Source organism: Prunus mume, linkage group LG6, assembly GCF_029339155.1.
Source record: "Prunus mume cultivar Tortuosa linkage group LG6, ASM2933915v1, whole genome shotgun sequence".
NCBI classification, from domain to species: Eukaryota; Viridiplantae; Streptophyta; class Magnoliopsida; order Rosales; family Rosaceae; genus Prunus; species Prunus mume.
In genome coordinates this window covers 19761687-19780945 of record NC_142703.1, presented here as the reverse complement: position 1 = coordinate 19780945, position 19259 = coordinate 19761687, and the positions used below count along the sequence as shown (strand labels likewise).

The following is a 19259-nucleotide window of genomic DNA, read 5'->3' as shown; positions in this document are numbered from 1 at the left end:
GCACGGATCCTAAATATAGAGGCTCGGGATCCTGAGCCTCTACATTTAGGATCCGTGCATTTACCCGCATTTCACAATATCTAAACCATTCAAATAATCTAACAGTTTAAGATATGACACATGGCATGTGAGTAAACTTTTAAAATTAATTACCAAAATTAAGGTTCAATTCAAAATTAAAAGAATATAAAATCACAAAATTCAGATTGAAAACCAACTCCCCCTCCCGCCACTACCCACACACACCACACCCCCAGTGGGTGTGGTTTTTTTAGTATATGTTTTAATTTTTTTTTTTAAACAAGAAAACATTTGTTAATTTTAAACAATTTTTCTAATAATTTTTTATTATAAATAATTACATTGGTGATGTGTCATGTCTTAAACGGTTAGATTATTTAAATGGTCTAGATATTGTGAAATGTAGGTAAATGGACAAGAGAGCTAAATATAGAGGCTGGGGATCCTCCTTAGAGAAGTTAGAAAGTTTTTTTTTTTCAAAAGCTCTCTTGATACGGACACCATACTCGGAAAATTTGTGATTCTCACTTTAATCTTTAAATTTTTTAAAAAATAAATAAATTCATTTTCAACTAGCCCTTTTCAAATACTCAAATTCCCCCCTCTTTCTCTCATCACAAAATCGTCTTTGTTTCTCTCATTACTGTACCATTGAATGCATCTGATGTCTCAATTTTAAAATCCGCTTATAAGAAAATCCAGTCATCATGATGTGAGAAAAACTGTATATGATGTGAGTTAGGCCACTTGGCAAAAGTAGTGAGCTGACCCAAGTTCAAACCATCATTCCTATAAATTAGTAGTTTAGACTAATATATATATATATATATATATATCATTTCTATTGTTGGCCAGATACCCTAATTTCTATAATTTGGTTTTGATATTTTACACTGCATGTCATGAGCACATTACAATACCTTTGTCTAGTATGAATCTAAAAAGTGTAGGCATATTAAAATTCCCTTTGGATGGAGTGATTTTAAATTAGGAATTTGAATGATATTATAAGGTTAAAGTGTTTGTTTAGACTACTACTCTAGTCCATGTATGCGCATCTGTCTCTAACCCTAGCACCCCTCCCCTCCTCCCCTCCCCTCTTCCTCCTTGAATCTCACTTCTCACCTTCTCCTCCTTTTTCCAATCTGGTGGGATGAAGACCTTAGGCATGATTTCCCCTTTCATCACCATATTTACCCTGCAAGTCCTGCTCCATACTGTCCCAAAATCCATGGCTCACCTGGATTCCTTCACCTTCCCTTTGATATGGGTTGTAGCTGCAAATTTTAAATGCGTTTTGATGCGTATTTATTGGAAGGTGTGTAGAGCTCTAGCTTGGGTGCTTGCACCACCTCCTTCCAGGTTCTTGGTTCTTTTCCTCCTGGCTATGGAATGAGTTTTCTCATTCTTTTTTTGTTGGCTGTTGTCTTTTGGATGTATTGGTTGGGTTGATTCTGGATCTGTTTGTGAATCTTGGGTGTGCTATGTTCTAAGTGATTTTTGGCTTGGTTTGCTGACCTACGGGTGTTTGGGTCTTCATAGTAGTGACTGGCGGTGTGTCCATCTACAATCGGGGAGTTTCTCTTTGCTAGTGGTGGCGGCTTGGAGTTTCTTTTTGGTTGTGGCGGCTAGGTTTTATATGATTTATTTTATGTGTTCTATGTTTATTGTGGGCTTTTTGCTTAATGTGGGTGTAATGCCTCTTTGTGGGCTATATGCCTTTATGTGGACTAAATGCCTTTTTGTTGGCTTTTGACGTTTTAGGTTCGGCTCAAGAACATAATCTTTATGTTATACTGTACTGGTTTTAGCTAGATTTGTTCTTGTTTGTTTTCTAGTTTTTTGGCCAGTGTTTTTGCTCGGCTTTGTTTGTACTGTTCTCTACCTTTTGAGGGTTTGCAATGAATTGCAATTTCGACCAAAAAATAAGAAAAGTCCATGTACGCCAAGAGTTGAATAAGAAGGAAATGACTAAAATAAGTGGATTCCAAATAACTCATTGCATATATATAGTCATTTGAAATTCATTCCAAATGTTCAAGCTAATGTTTTAACTAGTAGTTTCTAGAAAATTCAACTTTGTTCTCAAATCCAAATCCTCTCTTTAAATACCTCCATCCAAACAGAGCCCTATTGAATTACGTGACTCACGTTGTTGATGATTTTATATGAAAATTTCTCTTCAAGGACTGAAATTCTACTTTAATGATTCTTACCGTACGTAGGACACTAGCCTTTAAATGCTTTTGTGTAGGAAACAATCCCAACTAGGAATATTTATGCCAAGGCAATCAGACTTTTTAATTTCTCTGTTGGAGATAAAAAGCTTCTTCCTCATATGATTAGTGTACCTTACTACTTAAATATATACCAATCTTCCGATTCATATGAAGTCGTCAAGTGTACTTGTTCCTTCACTATCAATATTCATATTAATATTGTGTGACTCACTGTCATATACATCTAAACATCAATCAAACATCATCCTTCCAAATTAAGCTTCTACTTTCTTTTCTTGAAGCTCAAGTAAGAATTTTTGTGGCCTGTTGTACTAACTATATATAGATATGCATGTGAAACCTAGAATCACCATCTATAGCCACAGATCATTCAGTCAAACCTCCCTCCCAAAAAAAGAATAGCCACATATCTTCACACTTTGAAATTAAATGGCCCAAAAAGATGAAAATGTGAGGCAAGTTACCAAAAGAGGAGGTGGACAAGGAAGCAGAGGAGACCAAGACCAACGTGCAGAAACTGAGGTGAGTATTACAATCCATGAGGAGGCAAGTACCAGGGAGGAGAGACTCAACAAATTAAGGGAAGAAGCACCTGTTCAGGCTGAAAAGGTGAAACCAAAGATCCAAAAGGTTCCCTTCATGCTCCGAGTCCGACAAGACACAAAATTCGACAAGTACTACGAGCCAATTGTTGCAGCACTTGGTCCTTTCCACCATGCTCGTAAGCCACAGTACGAGTATGCAGAGAAAATCAAGCTTAAATTAGCTGCAAACTTTGTCAAGGACAGTAAGCAGAATGATGCAGATCTGCTCAAGAAGGTTGAGGACAATATCAATGAACTAAGGAAGTGCTATGATGAGGAAGCAACAAAGGAATATGATGACGAATTCCTCGCGTGGATGTTGTTCGTTGATGGGTGCTCCACACTGGAATTCATATACAAATATGATGAATTAGAAAATTTTCAGATCAAGAGAGACCAGGTGGCCTTTGTAGAACATGACATATTCTTGCTGGAGAACCAACTTCCTTATCAACTCCTAAAGCTGTTGATGAGCACGAGCCAAATACATAAGGAATTGAAGGAATCAATCGATGAGTTCGTTGGGAGAAACAGCCCTGCAGCAGCACCAGCAGATCAGAAGCGGCAAAATTCAGAAGAAGAAGAACAGAGGTCACAACCAGGACAAGACGTAGAAGCAGAGCCAACTCATCTGCTCGAGCTTCTTCGGACAACAATGCTACGTTCACCTGACAACAAAAGTGAGATAAAAGAAGGTACTCAACGTTCCCACTCTTTTCGCAACGTGCAAGAGCTTCAGGCATCTGGGATCCATTTTAAACCTAGTGAGGGCAACTCATTGAGGAGCATATATTTTGGGTCTTATCATCGATTCCATGGAATCCTTCATCTTCCTCAAATAAAAGTCGACGACTCGACCAGACCCAAGTTCATGAACTTGATAGCCTACGAAATGTGTCCCGATTTCCACAATGATTTCGGGGTCACCTCTTACATATGCTTCCTCGATTCGCTCATCGATCAGCCCGATGATGTAAAGCATCTGAGGAAGAAGCTGATACTTCAAAACTTCCTTGGGAATGACGAGGAGGTGGCTCTGCTCTTCAATGAGATAGGCACTGACTTGGTGCCTAACAATAACATTTACTCCTCTGTTAAAGACAAAATAGAAGATCACTACGACAACTGGGGTAACAGAGTGATGGCTCAATTCTTTCACGAGCATTTCAGCAGCCCCTGGACTGGTATTGCTTTCCTTGCTGCTCTCGTAGCTCTTGGGTCGAGCATCGTTCAGACTGTTTACTCAGTCCTCGGTTATCATAATAATAAATAGGATTCTCTATGAGCAGAGATTCACAACTCCAATCCTCCACACCCTCTCTCTGCAATAAGAGATGAGCTACAGGCACTGAAAATGCCTAGGCTTACACTCATTTCTGTTTTCTGGTTTGCTCCAATAACTGTACGCAAGAGTGTGACTAAATAAGTCAAATTGAACATGTATTGGTTTATCTGTTTTCTTAAAGGGGTTGAAGTTTTTCTCATGAGTATAATGTTGTACAATTTCTTCAGTGGACAAGGGTATTTGTAGGTTCTTATTTAATAAATAAGGTTAAATTTCACTCCATTAGCCGGAAGTTTCTAGAAAGAGAGAGAAATACTTTTTTTTTTTATATTTAAGTTTGTTCTTTTTTGAATTTTTATTAATTAATAAATTATTTAAATTTATATAAATTATTTAATTTGTATGTCCACGTGGCGCGAATTTAGTGGGCCAAATTTCTAACACGTCATTAATTGCAGGCCCATTCGTTGCCACATCATGAGTTAACAGAACATTTGACGAAAGTACTAACAGAAGTATGAAATTGATAGGAAAACAAAACTTTGGGTATGAAGTTGATACGAAAAAAACTTTAAGTAGCAAAGTCAGAATTTTGAGAAACTTCCGGTAGTAAAGTGAAATTTACCCAATAAATAATGTAATTCTGTATGTTGCCTATTCATTTTATGAGTTGCTGCAGATTTACTTGCAGCTTACTCGGTGTAGGCAACTCTTCCTCAAAAAAATGCTGAAATCTTAATTTCACGAAAAGAGATTATTACAAGTCTCTAAGGATTATTCTTTCTAGAGATGCAAATGGTTTTTGGGTGCCCTCACATTTCTCTGGATGTATTCTTGACAATTTCCTTTCCCTGCAACTAGAGCCTTGAGAATTGGCAGGTGAACCTAATCTGGAAGCTTGAGGATCAAGGCATTCAAGAACTACTTTCCCACATCCAGAATCACCATCATGTCCAGGCGATGATGATGGTGTGTTGAATGAAGATGTTTGGTATCTTCCACTTGTTCTGAACTGATTCCTGTGGCTAAATTCAACTTGAGGACTTGTTAGGCCATCTCTTGCAGTGGACTAAATGTATTATGTTATTGAGCCAAACCGAGTCAGCTTGTCAAAAAGGTTGAATGTTGGGCCAAATGTGGCATGATTCTTAGGTGGGCTATATGTTTTTTCTTCTCAAAAGCCAGCAACAACTTTTTTTCTTTGGACAAAACCTACAACGATTCCTTGCAAAGTCCAATGTCTCTCTCTGGCTGTCGTTAAATATATATATATATATATATATTCAGAAATCCTAATTATTGGTTTTTTTTAATATATAAAAAACTCTAAAAAATTCATAATTTTTTTCTATAATACCAACTTCATTTTTACATAATTTCCCACATTCTTTTCCTCCTACATAAATTCCTACATTTTTTTTTCATCCTTTACATATTTTAAAAAAAATTCCCCTAATTGTTAGAAAAAAATGGCCGGCACTTCGTAGAAAACATAAATTGGACTCGAAAGGAAGATGAAGCTCTTTGCAAAGCTTTCTTTAAAGTCACCGAAGATAATGTACATGGTACTAGCCAAACCTCAGAGGGTTTTTGGACTCGTGTTTCTCACAAATATTACGAGCTTTACGAAGGCATCATTGAAGTGACCCCGAGAAACCACAAAAGTTGTGGAAGTCAGTGGAAGAAGCACATCTATCTAAGCTTGAACAAATGGAATCAAGCATTGAAAAAAGATGAGAGGAGACATGTTTTAGTTATTGTTTTTCGATTAATGTCTATTTGTCAATTTTATTACAAATTCAAAAAATAAGCCACAAAACACCATACATCAGTTGGCCAGTTGGCGTCTCCTCTCCTCCGAGCATCATCTTCTTCATGCTCCTCCATTAGTTGGCGTCTCCGCTCCTCCCATTGGTCATCTAATTCGGAATTAGAAGAGGAACCCCAATTGGTATCCATTGCAGAATTGAATTGGAATGACAAATTATACAAAATGAAAGAGAGAAACTGGAGAGGAATCAGATGAAGGTATGAGATATGAAACCCAAGACATCTCTTTCATTGACATTTGAAGTTGAAGATAAGATGTGTCATGAGAACATAAATCAAATAAGAAATATAGAGGGCTAATCATGTACAGACACGTGGCACTCGAAAATTATATATGAATTCTTTTGAGATTACATCATAATAAGATGTGTCATGTGGGCAAAAAATCTAATCATAAATATGGGGGCCTAATCACATGCCGTGTCGACACATGTATGTCACAAGTCCTATATGAAAATATTTTTCTCTTCTAAAATAAATTTTAAATAGGGTATAAAGTAGTACTTTACTAAAATTATCCAATATATTTAAAGAATATTCTAAAAATTAATATAATATTGAGGGGGCTATGATTTAGCCCCGCAATGCTGGAGATTGTAAATATATAGCCCATCACTATTCCATAAATAAAAAAACTATAAATAGTGGGCTAAATTTTATGGGTGGGGCTATGTTTAGCCCTCCAATGCTGGAGATCACCTTATATCCCCAAGACAATCCCAAAGTGTGAAGGTCCTTCTTTTCTTTTATGTTAGTATCTTTTGCTTCTTTTGCATCTATCGAACTCTCCAAGCATTTGATGTTCAACTCAGCCCTTAAGTTCAATTTCTGCAGATTAAAGAGGTTGCAGACTGTCTCCAGGAGTGCTTGAATAGAGGGTTTGGAAAGGTACCTCAAGCATACAAGTTCGCCTGCGGGATAGGTTCGATTTGGTAGAGAGCTCAACCCGTTAACCCTTAAAAGTATATGAAGTTAGTAGGCAATAGACAAGGAAGCTCAGTAGAGCTGACTTCAGATGACTTCAACAGTAAGGTTCAAAGATGTGTTCCTTGGAGTGCCAAGGCTGATGGAATCTTAAGATGACTGCAAATTGCATAGTATTGACACTTGGTCCAAATGGATGTTGCCAAACCTTAGTATATTTTCAGTGGCAGCTGCCCCTTCTAGATAAACTTGACGATGACCTTGAGTATTTGATTGTTCTCAAGTTGATTTGGACGAATCACATAAACACACGATTTTTTAGTGTGATTATAATTATGTTGATTTATTTTTAGACATCGACTGCTCTCTTATTGCATGACAAAGATAATTATTGACATTTCCAAACTTGTTTTCCTTGTGTGAAGAGGGCAATTTTGCTAAAGTGACAGGATGGGAAACTTATGTTAAAGAATTGCTTATTATATATTTTTGTTGTGCTCTGTCGATGAATTATTGGGTCCTAGATTTAACAAAAGCAAATCTGATGTGACGTGATGTTACGTTGCCTTCTTAGTTTACGTTAGGCTCAGGATATGCTGTCAATATAAATCTTCAATACTTAACGTATTAGTACTCCATGTATTACTATATATTGTACATTTATTCTGCGAATGAAATCAAGCAAAACACATTTCTCTACACATGGCCTTTCTTTTGACCTTTTTTCTTTTTTATCGTCATCAATTATGTTCATTTAAAACCCATAAATGAGGAGGAAACAAACAGAGAATATAAAGACCAAAAAGGCCAGCTAAAGAAACAAATTACCACAAATACAGAGAACATTAAACTAAAACCAGTATAATCTAGTATAATAGTCTTCCCCATCACAAAATCAAACCAAATTACAATACAAAGCCACCGTCTTCCGCAAAGGGGACGAAGACCGCACCATAATGGCCACAAAGGAGGGTATACACCACCACACAGGTCAGCATTGCTGCACATAGAGACCTACTGATCTTCCAACAAAAACATATATTCCCCAAAAATTGGAAACACATCAACCCTCGAACGTTCCTCCAAAAGTCACCTTCTCCATCACACCTAAATCTGCCAATGCACCTAAGAGAAAACAACTAATCACAACACCAAGGTATATACCAAAAGAGCGACACCAAGAGAATGGAGAGTATTGGTGCAAGCACCAGAGCAAGAACCGTAGCAAAAGCTCTAAATACAATCCTAGAAATGAGAGACAAAGCGCTTATAGATATGGTTGTTGTATCCCAAAGGAGATTCCAGATCCAGAAAGAGGATGAGAAGTTGAGGAAGAAATAAATCTGGTTGAAGGGGTTGTTTGGTGGAGAACGAAGGACACAAAATTTAATCTCAGCATAGAGCATGAGGCACAAGCAGACACCACGGAGGGAGAAGCACCTAACTCTCAAAGAGAGCCACATGCACAGCCAAACATGCTCAAACCGAAAGAAGACCAGCTCCACCAAAGCCCAAGACAGGGAAAAGGGAGGTAGACCAAGAGAAAGAAAACAAAAACCAAAAACCAAAAACCAAAAATCTGAAAATGGCTCAAAACAAGAGCAGCTCCTAAGAGGTGGAAGATGAATGAAAAGGCAGGAGAAAGGGGACAAAGCAACCCAAAAGAAAGAGAGAGGAAGAGGAAATAAAAGAAAAAAACTAGAAAAGGTGGAGGGAGAGAACAGAAAAAAAAATAGAGCGAGAGAGGGGGAGGGGAGTGGGGGAGGGTTCAATGACCACATCCCCCCTTGAGCGGCAGAAGAAAGGAGGCTAGGGTTGGGGGAAAAAATCTCTTCTGTTTAGAGAGAGAGAGCTTAGGTTCATGTGCTAGATTAACAAAGCTTATTTCAATAATGTTTTGAGCGGCCTTAAACCTTTCAGCTGGAACATGGACATGATCATTCTCTACTCCGTTTTTACCTCTCTCTCAAAACCCATACCCAAAAATTGAACACCCCATTGTCTATTCCTGCCTTTCTTTTGACTTCTTCAACCTGAAAATACCAATTCAGTTCATGTTTGACATTGCTTATTTGGAGCCATAAGTGATTATTTGACATTTTTGAAACCCCAATTCATTTGGTAAATGGTTTAAAAATCACTTTTGTGGAATAATTGATCCAAATAAACTGGAGATAGAAGAAAAGCACAATGAATCAAGGAAAGGAAAAAAAAAAAAATCTTATGACCACGGTTGAAAATTATAATTCCTTTAAAGATACAACTGAAAATTTGAAAATTTACTTGGCTTTAGTCTATAGCTCAAGTAGTCTTGATGTGGGTTGTAAAAAAGAAAAAAAGAAAAAATCTCAATAATTGAAGTAGCTCTTTCAGGTCTCTAAACATCTGAGAGTTGAACCTCAAATTTTGGTTTTTCATCATCCTCATTCTCGAGTGTCTCCTTGGGACTTGCGCTTGGCACTATTCTTGTTTGAATCGTGATCTCTCGATATGGTTGGTTGGTCGGCTTGCCTAGTAGAATTCTTTGCAGTGATTTAGTTGTCATTCCAAAGCGCGTAGCATTCCACGGTCATGAGGACCTCTGCAGTCCGCTAGGAGTGATAGTCACCTGGCAGTATAAGTCGTGCTCAACCGCCAAGCCCTTCTTGAAGGCCGAGGACGTGATTCACCATCGCACCCCACCATGTTTGCCTTTTCTACCTTGAATCCCTTAACGCAGTCTTGAAGGGATTCATCAGACTTTTTGTAGATTGAATAGGTGTTCAGGGTTCTTCTTGATCGTCCGATAAGAAGTGTATTCCTTGGTGAAGACGTAGGCTACCTCCTTGAAGCGGCTGATTAACCTAGATGGTAGGGTGTGGAACTAATCATGAGCTGCCCCTCGCAAAGTCATGACAAACACTTTGCACATCAAGTGTCGTCGACCTTGTAGAGAAGCATAACCTTTTTGAAGTGTTTCAAATGGCTCTCGGGATTGGAATCCCCTTTGAAGTAAGTGAATGAATGTATTGAGAATTGCATCGAGGAAGTAGGCTGCTCGATTTCGGTGGTGAATGGTGTGGAGTTTGCTTGGTCCACTTTTCTCCGCAAAGCATCTTTGAAATCTCTAATAATCTTTAGGTCTCGAAGTTGGTTATTCACAAGCTTTTAGACGTCCTCTACTCATATGGCATGTGGGTCAAGCTGGTGACCTTCATGATTTAGGCGGCGCTAATCGACATCCTCATTGGCTCGCAAAGGTCAACCTTCTCGATTGTCCTGCCTGTGTGGGGTGTTGGTGGACTGCGCTTGCAAGGGATTCCCTGCGGTTTGTCGACGGAATTAGTTCTTTAGGAATGAGCTGCAGAACGCCTTTCCTCACGAACCTCATTGCGAGAGTCATTAGGTTGGCCTCCCTTAGGGCCTAACCTATCATGAATATTTCCCAGGCCCAGACAGTGCGAATGTAGGGTCGCGGGCCAAGCCTTTCGTGCATGTTGGTCCTTGAACTCAATCTAGATTGGAGACTTCATCTACTTTGAGCATGGCTCGCGGATGCTTGTGATATGTTAACATGCTGGTCATGTTGTTGTCCATTACTTGTCTTCTTTCTTCTGCTCGACCTGCTAAGGACCTCTCATACTGCCTATCGGTGCTTAGCAAGGAAAATATTGGTAGTCCAAAAGCAAGGAAATTTCGATGGAAATATCGGGATATTATCAATATCGATAAAAATTGAATAAAAACCGCGAAAATTGTAAGAAAAACTTGGAAATTTTTATTAAAACTTTGGAGGAAGTTTATTTAGCAATTATCTATTAGTTTATCACAAAAAATTGGAAGAAAATGCATTGCATGATGGATTTAATTGATTTAAGTTGATTATATAGTGAGCTGACAAACACTGTGAGTGTAGGTAATATGTAGTAATTAATGAAAGAAGATTAAACGCACCATAATCATTTATATATAATGATTTACTATAATATTTTACGCTTTGTACATTGCATGGTAAAATACATGAGTGACATAAGTACGACATATAATTCCCCTTTGCGTATTATCACAAAAACATAAGTAACATGGTGGTTAAATGTGTTGAAGGAGTTGAAATGGTAGCTGTTCGAATCCCCTTTGAATGTGTGCTTTGTTTTTTTTTTTTTCATTTTTTTATTACATCGATATTTTCGATATTATAGCTATATTTTGACAAAATATTGCTGAAATGTGAGTGAAATTATCGACATCGATATTTTCCGATATTATCGATATTTATTCGATATGTGTATGGATACATTCCGAAATATCCATGACTTGAAAAAACAATAATATCCTTGATATTTCATCAATATTATCCTCTAGATATTTAGTCGATATTATCGATATTTTAAACTATAGTATGCAATAGACAAGGAAGTTTAGTAGAGCTGACTTCATCTGATTTCAACAGTAAGGTTCAAAGATGTGTTCCTTGGAGTGCAAGGCTGATGGTATCTTAAGATGACTCCAAATTGCATAGTATTGATGCTTTGTACAAATGGATGTTGCCAAATCCTAGTATATTTTCAGTTGCAGCCGCCCCTTCTAGATAGACTTGACGATGACCTTGAGTATTTGATTGGTCTCAAATTGATTTGAGTGAATCACATAAACACATGTTGATCTAATTTTAGACATTAACCACTCTCTTATTGCATGACAAAGATAATTATTGGCACTTTCAAACTTGTTTTACCTGATATAAATATGGAAATTTTGCTACAGTGATATGATATGAAACTTATGCTAAAAAATTGTTTATTATTTTTTTGATGTGCCCTGTGGATGAATTATTGGGGATTTAAAAAGGCAAATTTGATGTGACATGGTGTTAGCAAACATGTGTTGGGTCCGGCCTAACGTGTTCCCCTTACCTTCTTAGTTTACATTAGGCTCAAGATATGCAATCAATGGATGGTGAGAGTCTCATAGTGCTATATATAGACCATAAACGTAAGACCTTTATATTAAGCCACAAGTTTCATTTGAATAGTAATTTCACTTAAGTTTAAAAAAACGACATGTAGCTAATATGAAGACTCACATGAGAGTGCATATATGTCACCCTCACTATAGAATTTCACGTAAATATGCAATACTTATCATTTCTCTACACACATTTCTCTACACATGGCCTTTCTTTTGACTTCTTCAACCGGAAAATACCAACTCAGTATCGTTTAGATTTGCTTATTTTGGGCATAAGTGATTATTTTGACATTTTTGAAATCCCAACTCGTTTGGTAAAGGGTTTAAAAATCACTTTTGTGGAATAACTTATCCAAATGAACCGGAGACAAATGAAAAGCACAATGAATCGGGGAAAAAAAAAAATTTCTTATGACCACGGTTGAAAATTATAATTCCCTCAAAATTTGAGAATTTACTTGGCTTTAGTCGGTATAGCTCAAGTAGTATTGATGTGGGTTGTAAAAAGGAAAAATGAATAAATCTCAAAAATTGAAGCAAGAATCTCTTTCACGTCTCTAAACATCTAAGAGTTGAACCTCAGATTTTTGTATTTCATCATCCTCATCCCAGTTGGTGCTCTTGTAGTAGGTGGCATATAGGATGAGCTGCACCAACCCAGAAATTGATCCCAAACCATTGGGAACCTACCAAAAATTTTCAAAGAAAATGGTTATGCACTCTTCTTATTGAAAATAAATATAATTTAATAAACGTGTACGTACTTGAAACAACAAAAATGTATAGAGAATTACCAAAATGTAGGGATCAAATTTGATGAGTGCATAGATGAGCCAGACAATTCCATTGCAGAAGTTAGCAAGAGAGAGGGTAAACGGCATATATTTCACACTTTTTGTTTTTATGACCATTTTCTGCCACCCAAAAAGTAAGATATTAAAGCCGTGGTGAATGATTTTCTACCCTTAGACGATGATTCATCCAATGATTTTCAACCTTTAGACGATGATTCATCCAAAGGTTAAAAATATGTGTCAATTTATGTGGATTTTTGTGAGTCCCCTGATCCCGACTCGAAAATATTTAAGACACGTGCAATATCTATGCAACATAATGATATATGAAAATGACTTATTTCTACATACCATGATTGTCAAGGGTGAGGCGTACATAATGATATTGAAGACAATGCACAAGATGCCAATTATCATAGACCGGCCTTTAGTGGTATGGAGAAAGTGCAGGGTGACGAAAACCACAACAGCAAAGAAGATAACTTCAACCAGAAGAGCAATAAGAATCCATCGCTGCAAAGGAAATAAGGATATATAGAAGTTTTAAAAAGGAATTGGCATTCCATAGCTCATGATATTTCACTTCTTAGTAGTATTACGTACGCGTTTTGCGTTAGAAGAGTATGTTAAGAAGATGGCAATGTAGATGAGTTCGATAACGAATCCACAACCGTTGATTGTAACGACAAGAACGCTATCAGGATGGACGAAGGGCATGCCATAGAAAGACCACATAGCACAATTGAGCAATGTTGCTACATAAGGATCTGCCTTGAATTCTCCTACTGATTTTTGCTTGATTATTTTCAAAAATGTTGTGCTGCAGTATTTTCATAATTCATCACATAACATAAGATCTTTGTAAATGCATAGATTAGAGATCAGAAAAAGATAAAGACAAAGAGAAAGGAGCTAGAGCTTACAATGGGGAGGTAAACAAAAAGAAAGAGATGACATTCCCTATGAGAAAAAGGGAACAAGAAAAAACAGTATAGGTAAGATAAATGTGAGAAGAAATAACCGTATCTTTCTCACTGGTGTAGTGTCACCAAAATAGTAATGCCAGAGAGCTAGATTGAAAATAGAGGAAAATAAACGGAAGCGCGCTAAACAAATAACTGACCGATAATGCCTACAATGATTCTGATCGCTTCTAGATTCACCATTTTTACGTTTAGCGGAGAATCAAAATTTGGCGAATGTTTTCTTGATCGTTACACAAAACGAAGAGGATTTTTTATATCGTAAGAACGGAGATGATATGAACACTACTTGGGGTTTTGATGAGGTTTAGATTGAAAACTTAGAATTATTTAAAGGGCCATTCTGAATTAGAAATTTATTTTTAGCCATGTCCACAACAAAATGTGACACATATGGGTGTAAGTGACCTGCCTCAAAGTGTTGTATTGTTAGATCAGGTGCGGTTGTAAACTGCCTACACTCGCAAAAGATTGTTCACAGAGATGTAAAAGACATGGTGCTGGACAAGACACCGATTTTGGGTGAATCTCCTGATCCTTTTTGTTATAACAAATAGATAATTTTGTTTTAAAAGTCTTGCTATTTTTTTCCCACGGAGTTTTGTTTCCAATGTTAATATAATTTGTATACTTTTGCTTATATTTTCTGGCCCCCCAAACTTCAAATATTAGCTCCATCGGTGCTTTACAAATCGAGATTGATTCCTCTTTTCGTACATTAAAAGTTTAGAATATCATTTTTGACATTAAAAAAAAAAGGGTAACAACCTAATACAACATGTAGCTGCAGCCAATTGGTCACAACCATAAAAATTTCCTGCCCTTGTTAAATTATGTCAACCAACAGTGACAACTTCCTACTGTGGGGAAGATGATGAAGTTCCCTTTTTTTTTTTTTTTTTTTTTGGGCGAAAGATGATGACGAAGTTGCTAGGAAACTAAGATAAGAAAAGGACCGTCCATGCTTGTGCTTGAATTCAAAGAAAGAGGGTGGCAAGTGGGGCTGATCATTGCTGTTTGTTTCCCGGGAAAATTCACACCTGTCTGTGGAAATTCGAGCTGTTACATATTTATAGAGGGAGGTCTCTTTCAGTGTTGCCAACAGCTAACTAAACCTCCACACGTCGACACATACACAAACAGAGATAGAAAGATGCAACTCAAATGATACTAAAATTTCCTAACTTTGATGGTTACACATTTTGCTTTTGCTTTTCTTTTTGGTTGTTGTTTTCTTCTTCTTTTTTCGAGTAGGACAAATGCACATTATTGCAAATGAACGAAAGTCGTTTTGTGGTATTTGTTTTCAAGTAATTAATTTTTTTGAAGGCAAATGGAAAAAGGGTTCATTTAGCCTCTTGTTTTTCATTCAAATCCCATTTAAACAAGCTTTCAAAGATTCAGGGCTCTCATGGAATTTTTATTTATTTATACCTGAAGAAGCACTTTTACTAGAATGTCGAAATTTTTATAAAAAATTCAAGTATTTCTTGAAGAGTATTAACATTTTAAAAAATTTCGGCCAAATGCAACTACAAACGTATTTTGTGAAAAAGAGTATTGACTGACAACCTCAACGAAAAAAATAAAATCATGAGAAAAATTTGAAAATTACTAACCCCCTCCGTGTTCATGAATGCACGGAAGCACACGACAAACCAAATTTTATGTCAAAAAATGAATCCAAAAGGAGATATATGTAAGAAGATTCATTATTATACATAATATAGGAGCCCAAATTTTTTTTTAAAAAAAATCTACATAAAATAAACTTTAGAGACACACCAAAAACTCATTTACAACATAACAAAAAGAACTTCTTTTAAATTACAAAACTACCACTGATTTCTTAAAACAAACACAATCTCAAAACATCATAAAAAAAACTTAAAACACTCAATAAGACATCAAAGTAATTTAATAATCAAAATTTGATACAATAAAGTCAGCTGTCATTTTTTGGATTTTTTTGTGTTTGTTTATAAAAATGAAATATATATGATGTATTTATAGTTTTAGTGCTAAGAATGAATATATGACTAAATATCTCTTATTAAGATATGCGTTCAATATTCAAAAGATAAATCGTCCCTGTACGTAGAGAAACTCACTTAATCCCCGACAACATGACTCGATTTTTTTGGTACTGTTACTTATTCCTCTATCAATAATACTATGGCTCTTTTCTCAAAAAAGATAAATAGCAAGACACAGCACAAAAGCCATTAATATCTTTCTCTCGAACAAAGCATACAAAATGAAAAGCAAAAACTAATAATAATACTTCCACCATATGTTATCAAACACGAGACCAGCAGAAACATAACTAACTTTCAAATTTATCTCATCTATTTATATTATATAATATATATATATATTTATGTTGTAATTTTTATTAAAAATTAAATATCACACCGAAGTCTGTGGAAGCTTTGAACCCACCACCTTACCCTCTTGACTCAACCCGCTGGCCACTCGCAATTCACCACCACCTGCCGGGGGACCCACAGCTTGGTACGCCTGCTGCTGCGGTGGCTGCATAATCCCACCTCCTGGCGCAGTATAGTACACCTGCCTCCCCGTCACGCTATCGTACGCCATCTGAGTATACGGCGACGCCTCGGCGTACGTCGCCACATATTTTGGGGGCTGCGGAGGCAGAGAACTTGGCTGAGGCTGCGGAGGCAGAGAACTTGGCTGAGGCTGCGGTGGCAGATTACTTGGCTGCTGCTGCGGCGGCAGAGTACTTGGCTGCTGCTGCGGCTGTGGTACCACATTGTACACCGGCTGTTCCCGGTAAACTTCAGACCCCATCCGCTGCTGCATGTGGTAGTACCCTTGACCGGGCGGGCCGGTTACCGGTCGCACCATTGGCGGCGGCGCGTGATACATAGCGCCGCCTCCGGTGGTGGCTGTGATCATGTACATCGGCTGTTCAGGTGCGGCCGTCCCTGGAAACCCCACACTCGGGACCTGCTTCTCCGCCCAGTACCCCGCCGGCGGCCCCACCGTCACCGGAGGCGGAGGCGCCTTCTCTGGAAGTTTCTGTACGTAATAATCTCCGGCACCGCCGCCGTACCCTCCGACGAGATTCTCGTCAACCTGTCTCCGATACATGGCTTGCTGATGATCTTGCTCTGCAATTTGTAGCCTCTGCAAATGCCTCTGGAACTCCACCGGATCCGACCCGATCACCCTGTCACCGTGACCCGACCTGACCTGGAATTCTGGTGGCGGCGCCACGTGTTCCGGTACCACAGGCACCGCGGGCGGAGGAGGCGGCACGACGGCAGCGACGCCTCCCTTTTCCAAACCGAAGAGAAAGTCGACGTTATTTTGGACAGGAGGCTTGGAATTCGAGTCAGGTCCCTGGGCGGGACTGGAATTTAGAGCTTCAACGAACCGATCCCTATCGGATCTTCCACCATCCGACCCGAATCCGCCGTCGGGGCCGGCGTTAAAGAGGAACAATCTCATGCGGACGGGCCTAGCGGAAGTCCGGTAGACGCGATCGTACTCGTGCATCATGTGCTCCAAGTCGTCGTCGTTGGTGACAGAGATCAGGGCATCGAGGTCTTCGCCGGGGAGCTGGTACTTGAACGACACGTCGGTTTCGGAGAGGGAGGAGAGCTTGGAGACGAGAGCGGCGAACTTGGTGCTGCGATCGACGGCGAGGATCTTTGTCTCGCCGCCGACGTAGCAGAGCTGGTTGTCGTGCGGGCGGGGGAGGATCTTGCCGCCATAGCTGCACATGAACTTGACTTTGTAGTTCTGGGACTGCGAATTAGCTTGGTCGACGTCCCATGGCGGAGGGTTCTCGAAATCGATCTCGCGGGAGCGAGGGGACGAGTCACCGGATTCCGGGTAGGAGCTGTAGGAGTAGTTCTCCATGGCTATGACGACGAGAGCTTGAGAGAGAGAGTGGTTTACTGGATTTGTGAGTCCATGATGAGGAGGAGGAGGAGAAAGAGGGAGGGTTGGAGAAGACTTGGCCGATCTTTTATTTTTGTTTGTTTTGGCGTTCAATAGGATGACTGGGACAGGTGGCGTTGTTAGATTGGGTAGTGGATGGTGATGTGAGTGGGGGATGGACTTTTGGGGCTGGGGTGGGGGTCACCTAGCCTGCATTCAGGGGAGGGAGGGAGGAGAGAGAGAGAGGAGATAAGAGAGTGATGTGTTGACTGGGATTGGACTAATAATAAGGGGAGTCTCTCTTTGCAAGTGCCAGTGAGTGCTAATTGAATGTATTTCAAGAAAGATGAAAGTTACATATTCAACAAATGAAATAGTAAAAAGTGAAAGAGAATGGAGACATTTGATAGTTACCCTAAATTTTAAATTCTAAACTCTAAACTTTAATGCCGCGTTTGATACGGAGAGAATTAGATTGGAGTAGTTTGGATTAGGAAAATGACTTAAATCTCGTTTTAAATGAAGGAAGAATATGGATGTTGTCTTCTGACTTGAATGATTAAGATAGACTATTCATAAGAGATAAGTTTTTAGTCATCAACAACCTCTTATGAATAATCAACATTAATTCTTCAAGTAAGAAGAAAACACCTATATTCTTCTTTTACGTTAGGAATAAAGATTTATGAGTGTTTTTTTGCGGTAAATTAATAATTTAGTAATAAAATATGACAGCCATTCAATGTATGTTCATGTTTGAACTTCAATGAATGCCTTACCATGCCCCAAATTAAAGTCCTAACTGTTTCCGGAATTTGAGAAGAAAAAAAAAATCCTGAAATTCTCATTTCAAAATATGGTGTATATTAATTGACAATGGCAATGTCACATTTTCTACCCTCTCCTGCATGTTGGCTCTTCAATTGTACCTAAAAGTGGCATTCTCTTAATAAAATTATGAAAATAATTATGTGGCTAGACAATAAAGTTTGCATACTTCTCTACATACTCTCTTAGAATTGCTCTGACCAACTGCTTCTGCAAGAGAAAAAATGCTGCCATGGGTGCCTTTTCAGCACAAACACCGCGAACGTCTGCGAAAGTGACTGGGAGGAGAAGACAAGCAATTCCATCATCAACAAGAAGCAGCTTGTTGCTTGCAAGAGAGGCAATGTAGTTGCGCCAAGATTTTTAGCAAGTGTAAAGTTATCATGTAGGGACTTACACGTGAAAAGCCCTCGTATCAATCTTAGTTTATGTTTATAAAAATACGAGAAGCGTAACATTTACATTATTCTTTTTCTTCAATAGATTCTTTAAAATTAATTAAATTTAGCCAAGTGGGTTTTGATCAGATCCATAAAACAGTAGAAGATATTAGATGCAATCATGAGTTGTCTAATCCAAATTGATTAATATATCATTTTCTGGTGTCATTAGACATGAATTACGGCAAGAGCTATGATTCTTTGGGCATGGTGGAGGCATGGTGGAAGCATGGACTTCTATAATAATGAATGCTCATTTCTCGTACATTCAATTCATTAAAAATCCTGCGCTGTTCATTTCTATATTATTTGTGTCCATGTCAAAATAATCTCATCAAAATATATTGAACATGATGTGGCTTCGGGCTTTGCCCCCCTACTTAATAATAAATAAAAAATGATGTGGCTTCTAGTTTACTGGCTAAAGGGTACATTTAGTAGCAAAAATACTTTCTTGTAACGAGAATAGCA

General features: G+C 38.3%; 3 protein-coding genes across 3 annotated transcripts; 1 reads left to right on the top strand and 2 right to left on the bottom strand.

The window, feature by feature from the left end:
* The first annotated feature begins 2364 nt into the window (after positions 1–2364).
* LOC103335864 (UPF0481 protein At3g47200-like) lies at positions 2365–4427 on the top strand. The gene has a single exon (XM_008238898.3). It carries the CDS (start codon positions 2691–2693, stop codon positions 4116–4118), a length of 1428 nt encoding a protein of 475 aa, XP_008237120.2. The 5' UTR covers positions 2365–2690; the 3' UTR covers positions 4119–4427.
* A 7801-nt stretch (positions 4428–12228) lies between these two features.
* Positions 12229–13791, bottom strand: LOC103335863 (bidirectional sugar transporter SWEET5-like). Its single transcript, XM_008238897.2, has 6 exons — positions 13749–13791; positions 13549–13585; positions 13229–13445; positions 12977–13138; positions 12626–12745; positions 12229–12517 (listed from the first exon to the last, which is right to left on the bottom strand). Exons 1-6 carry the CDS (start codon positions 13789–13791, stop codon positions 12389–12391), a joined length of 708 nt encoding a protein of 235 aa, XP_008237119.1. The 3' UTR covers positions 12229–12388.
* A 2014-nt stretch (positions 13792–15805) lies between these two features.
* Positions 15806–17621, bottom strand: LOC103335862 (Octicosapeptide/Phox/Bem1p family protein). Its single transcript, XM_008238896.2, has one exon. The coding sequence runs from the start codon at positions 17497–17499 to the stop codon at positions 16018–16020; it is 1482 nt and encodes a 493-aa protein (XP_008237118.2). The 5' UTR covers positions 17500–17621; the 3' UTR covers positions 15806–16017.
* Between the last annotated feature and the right edge of the window lie 1638 nt (positions 17622–19259).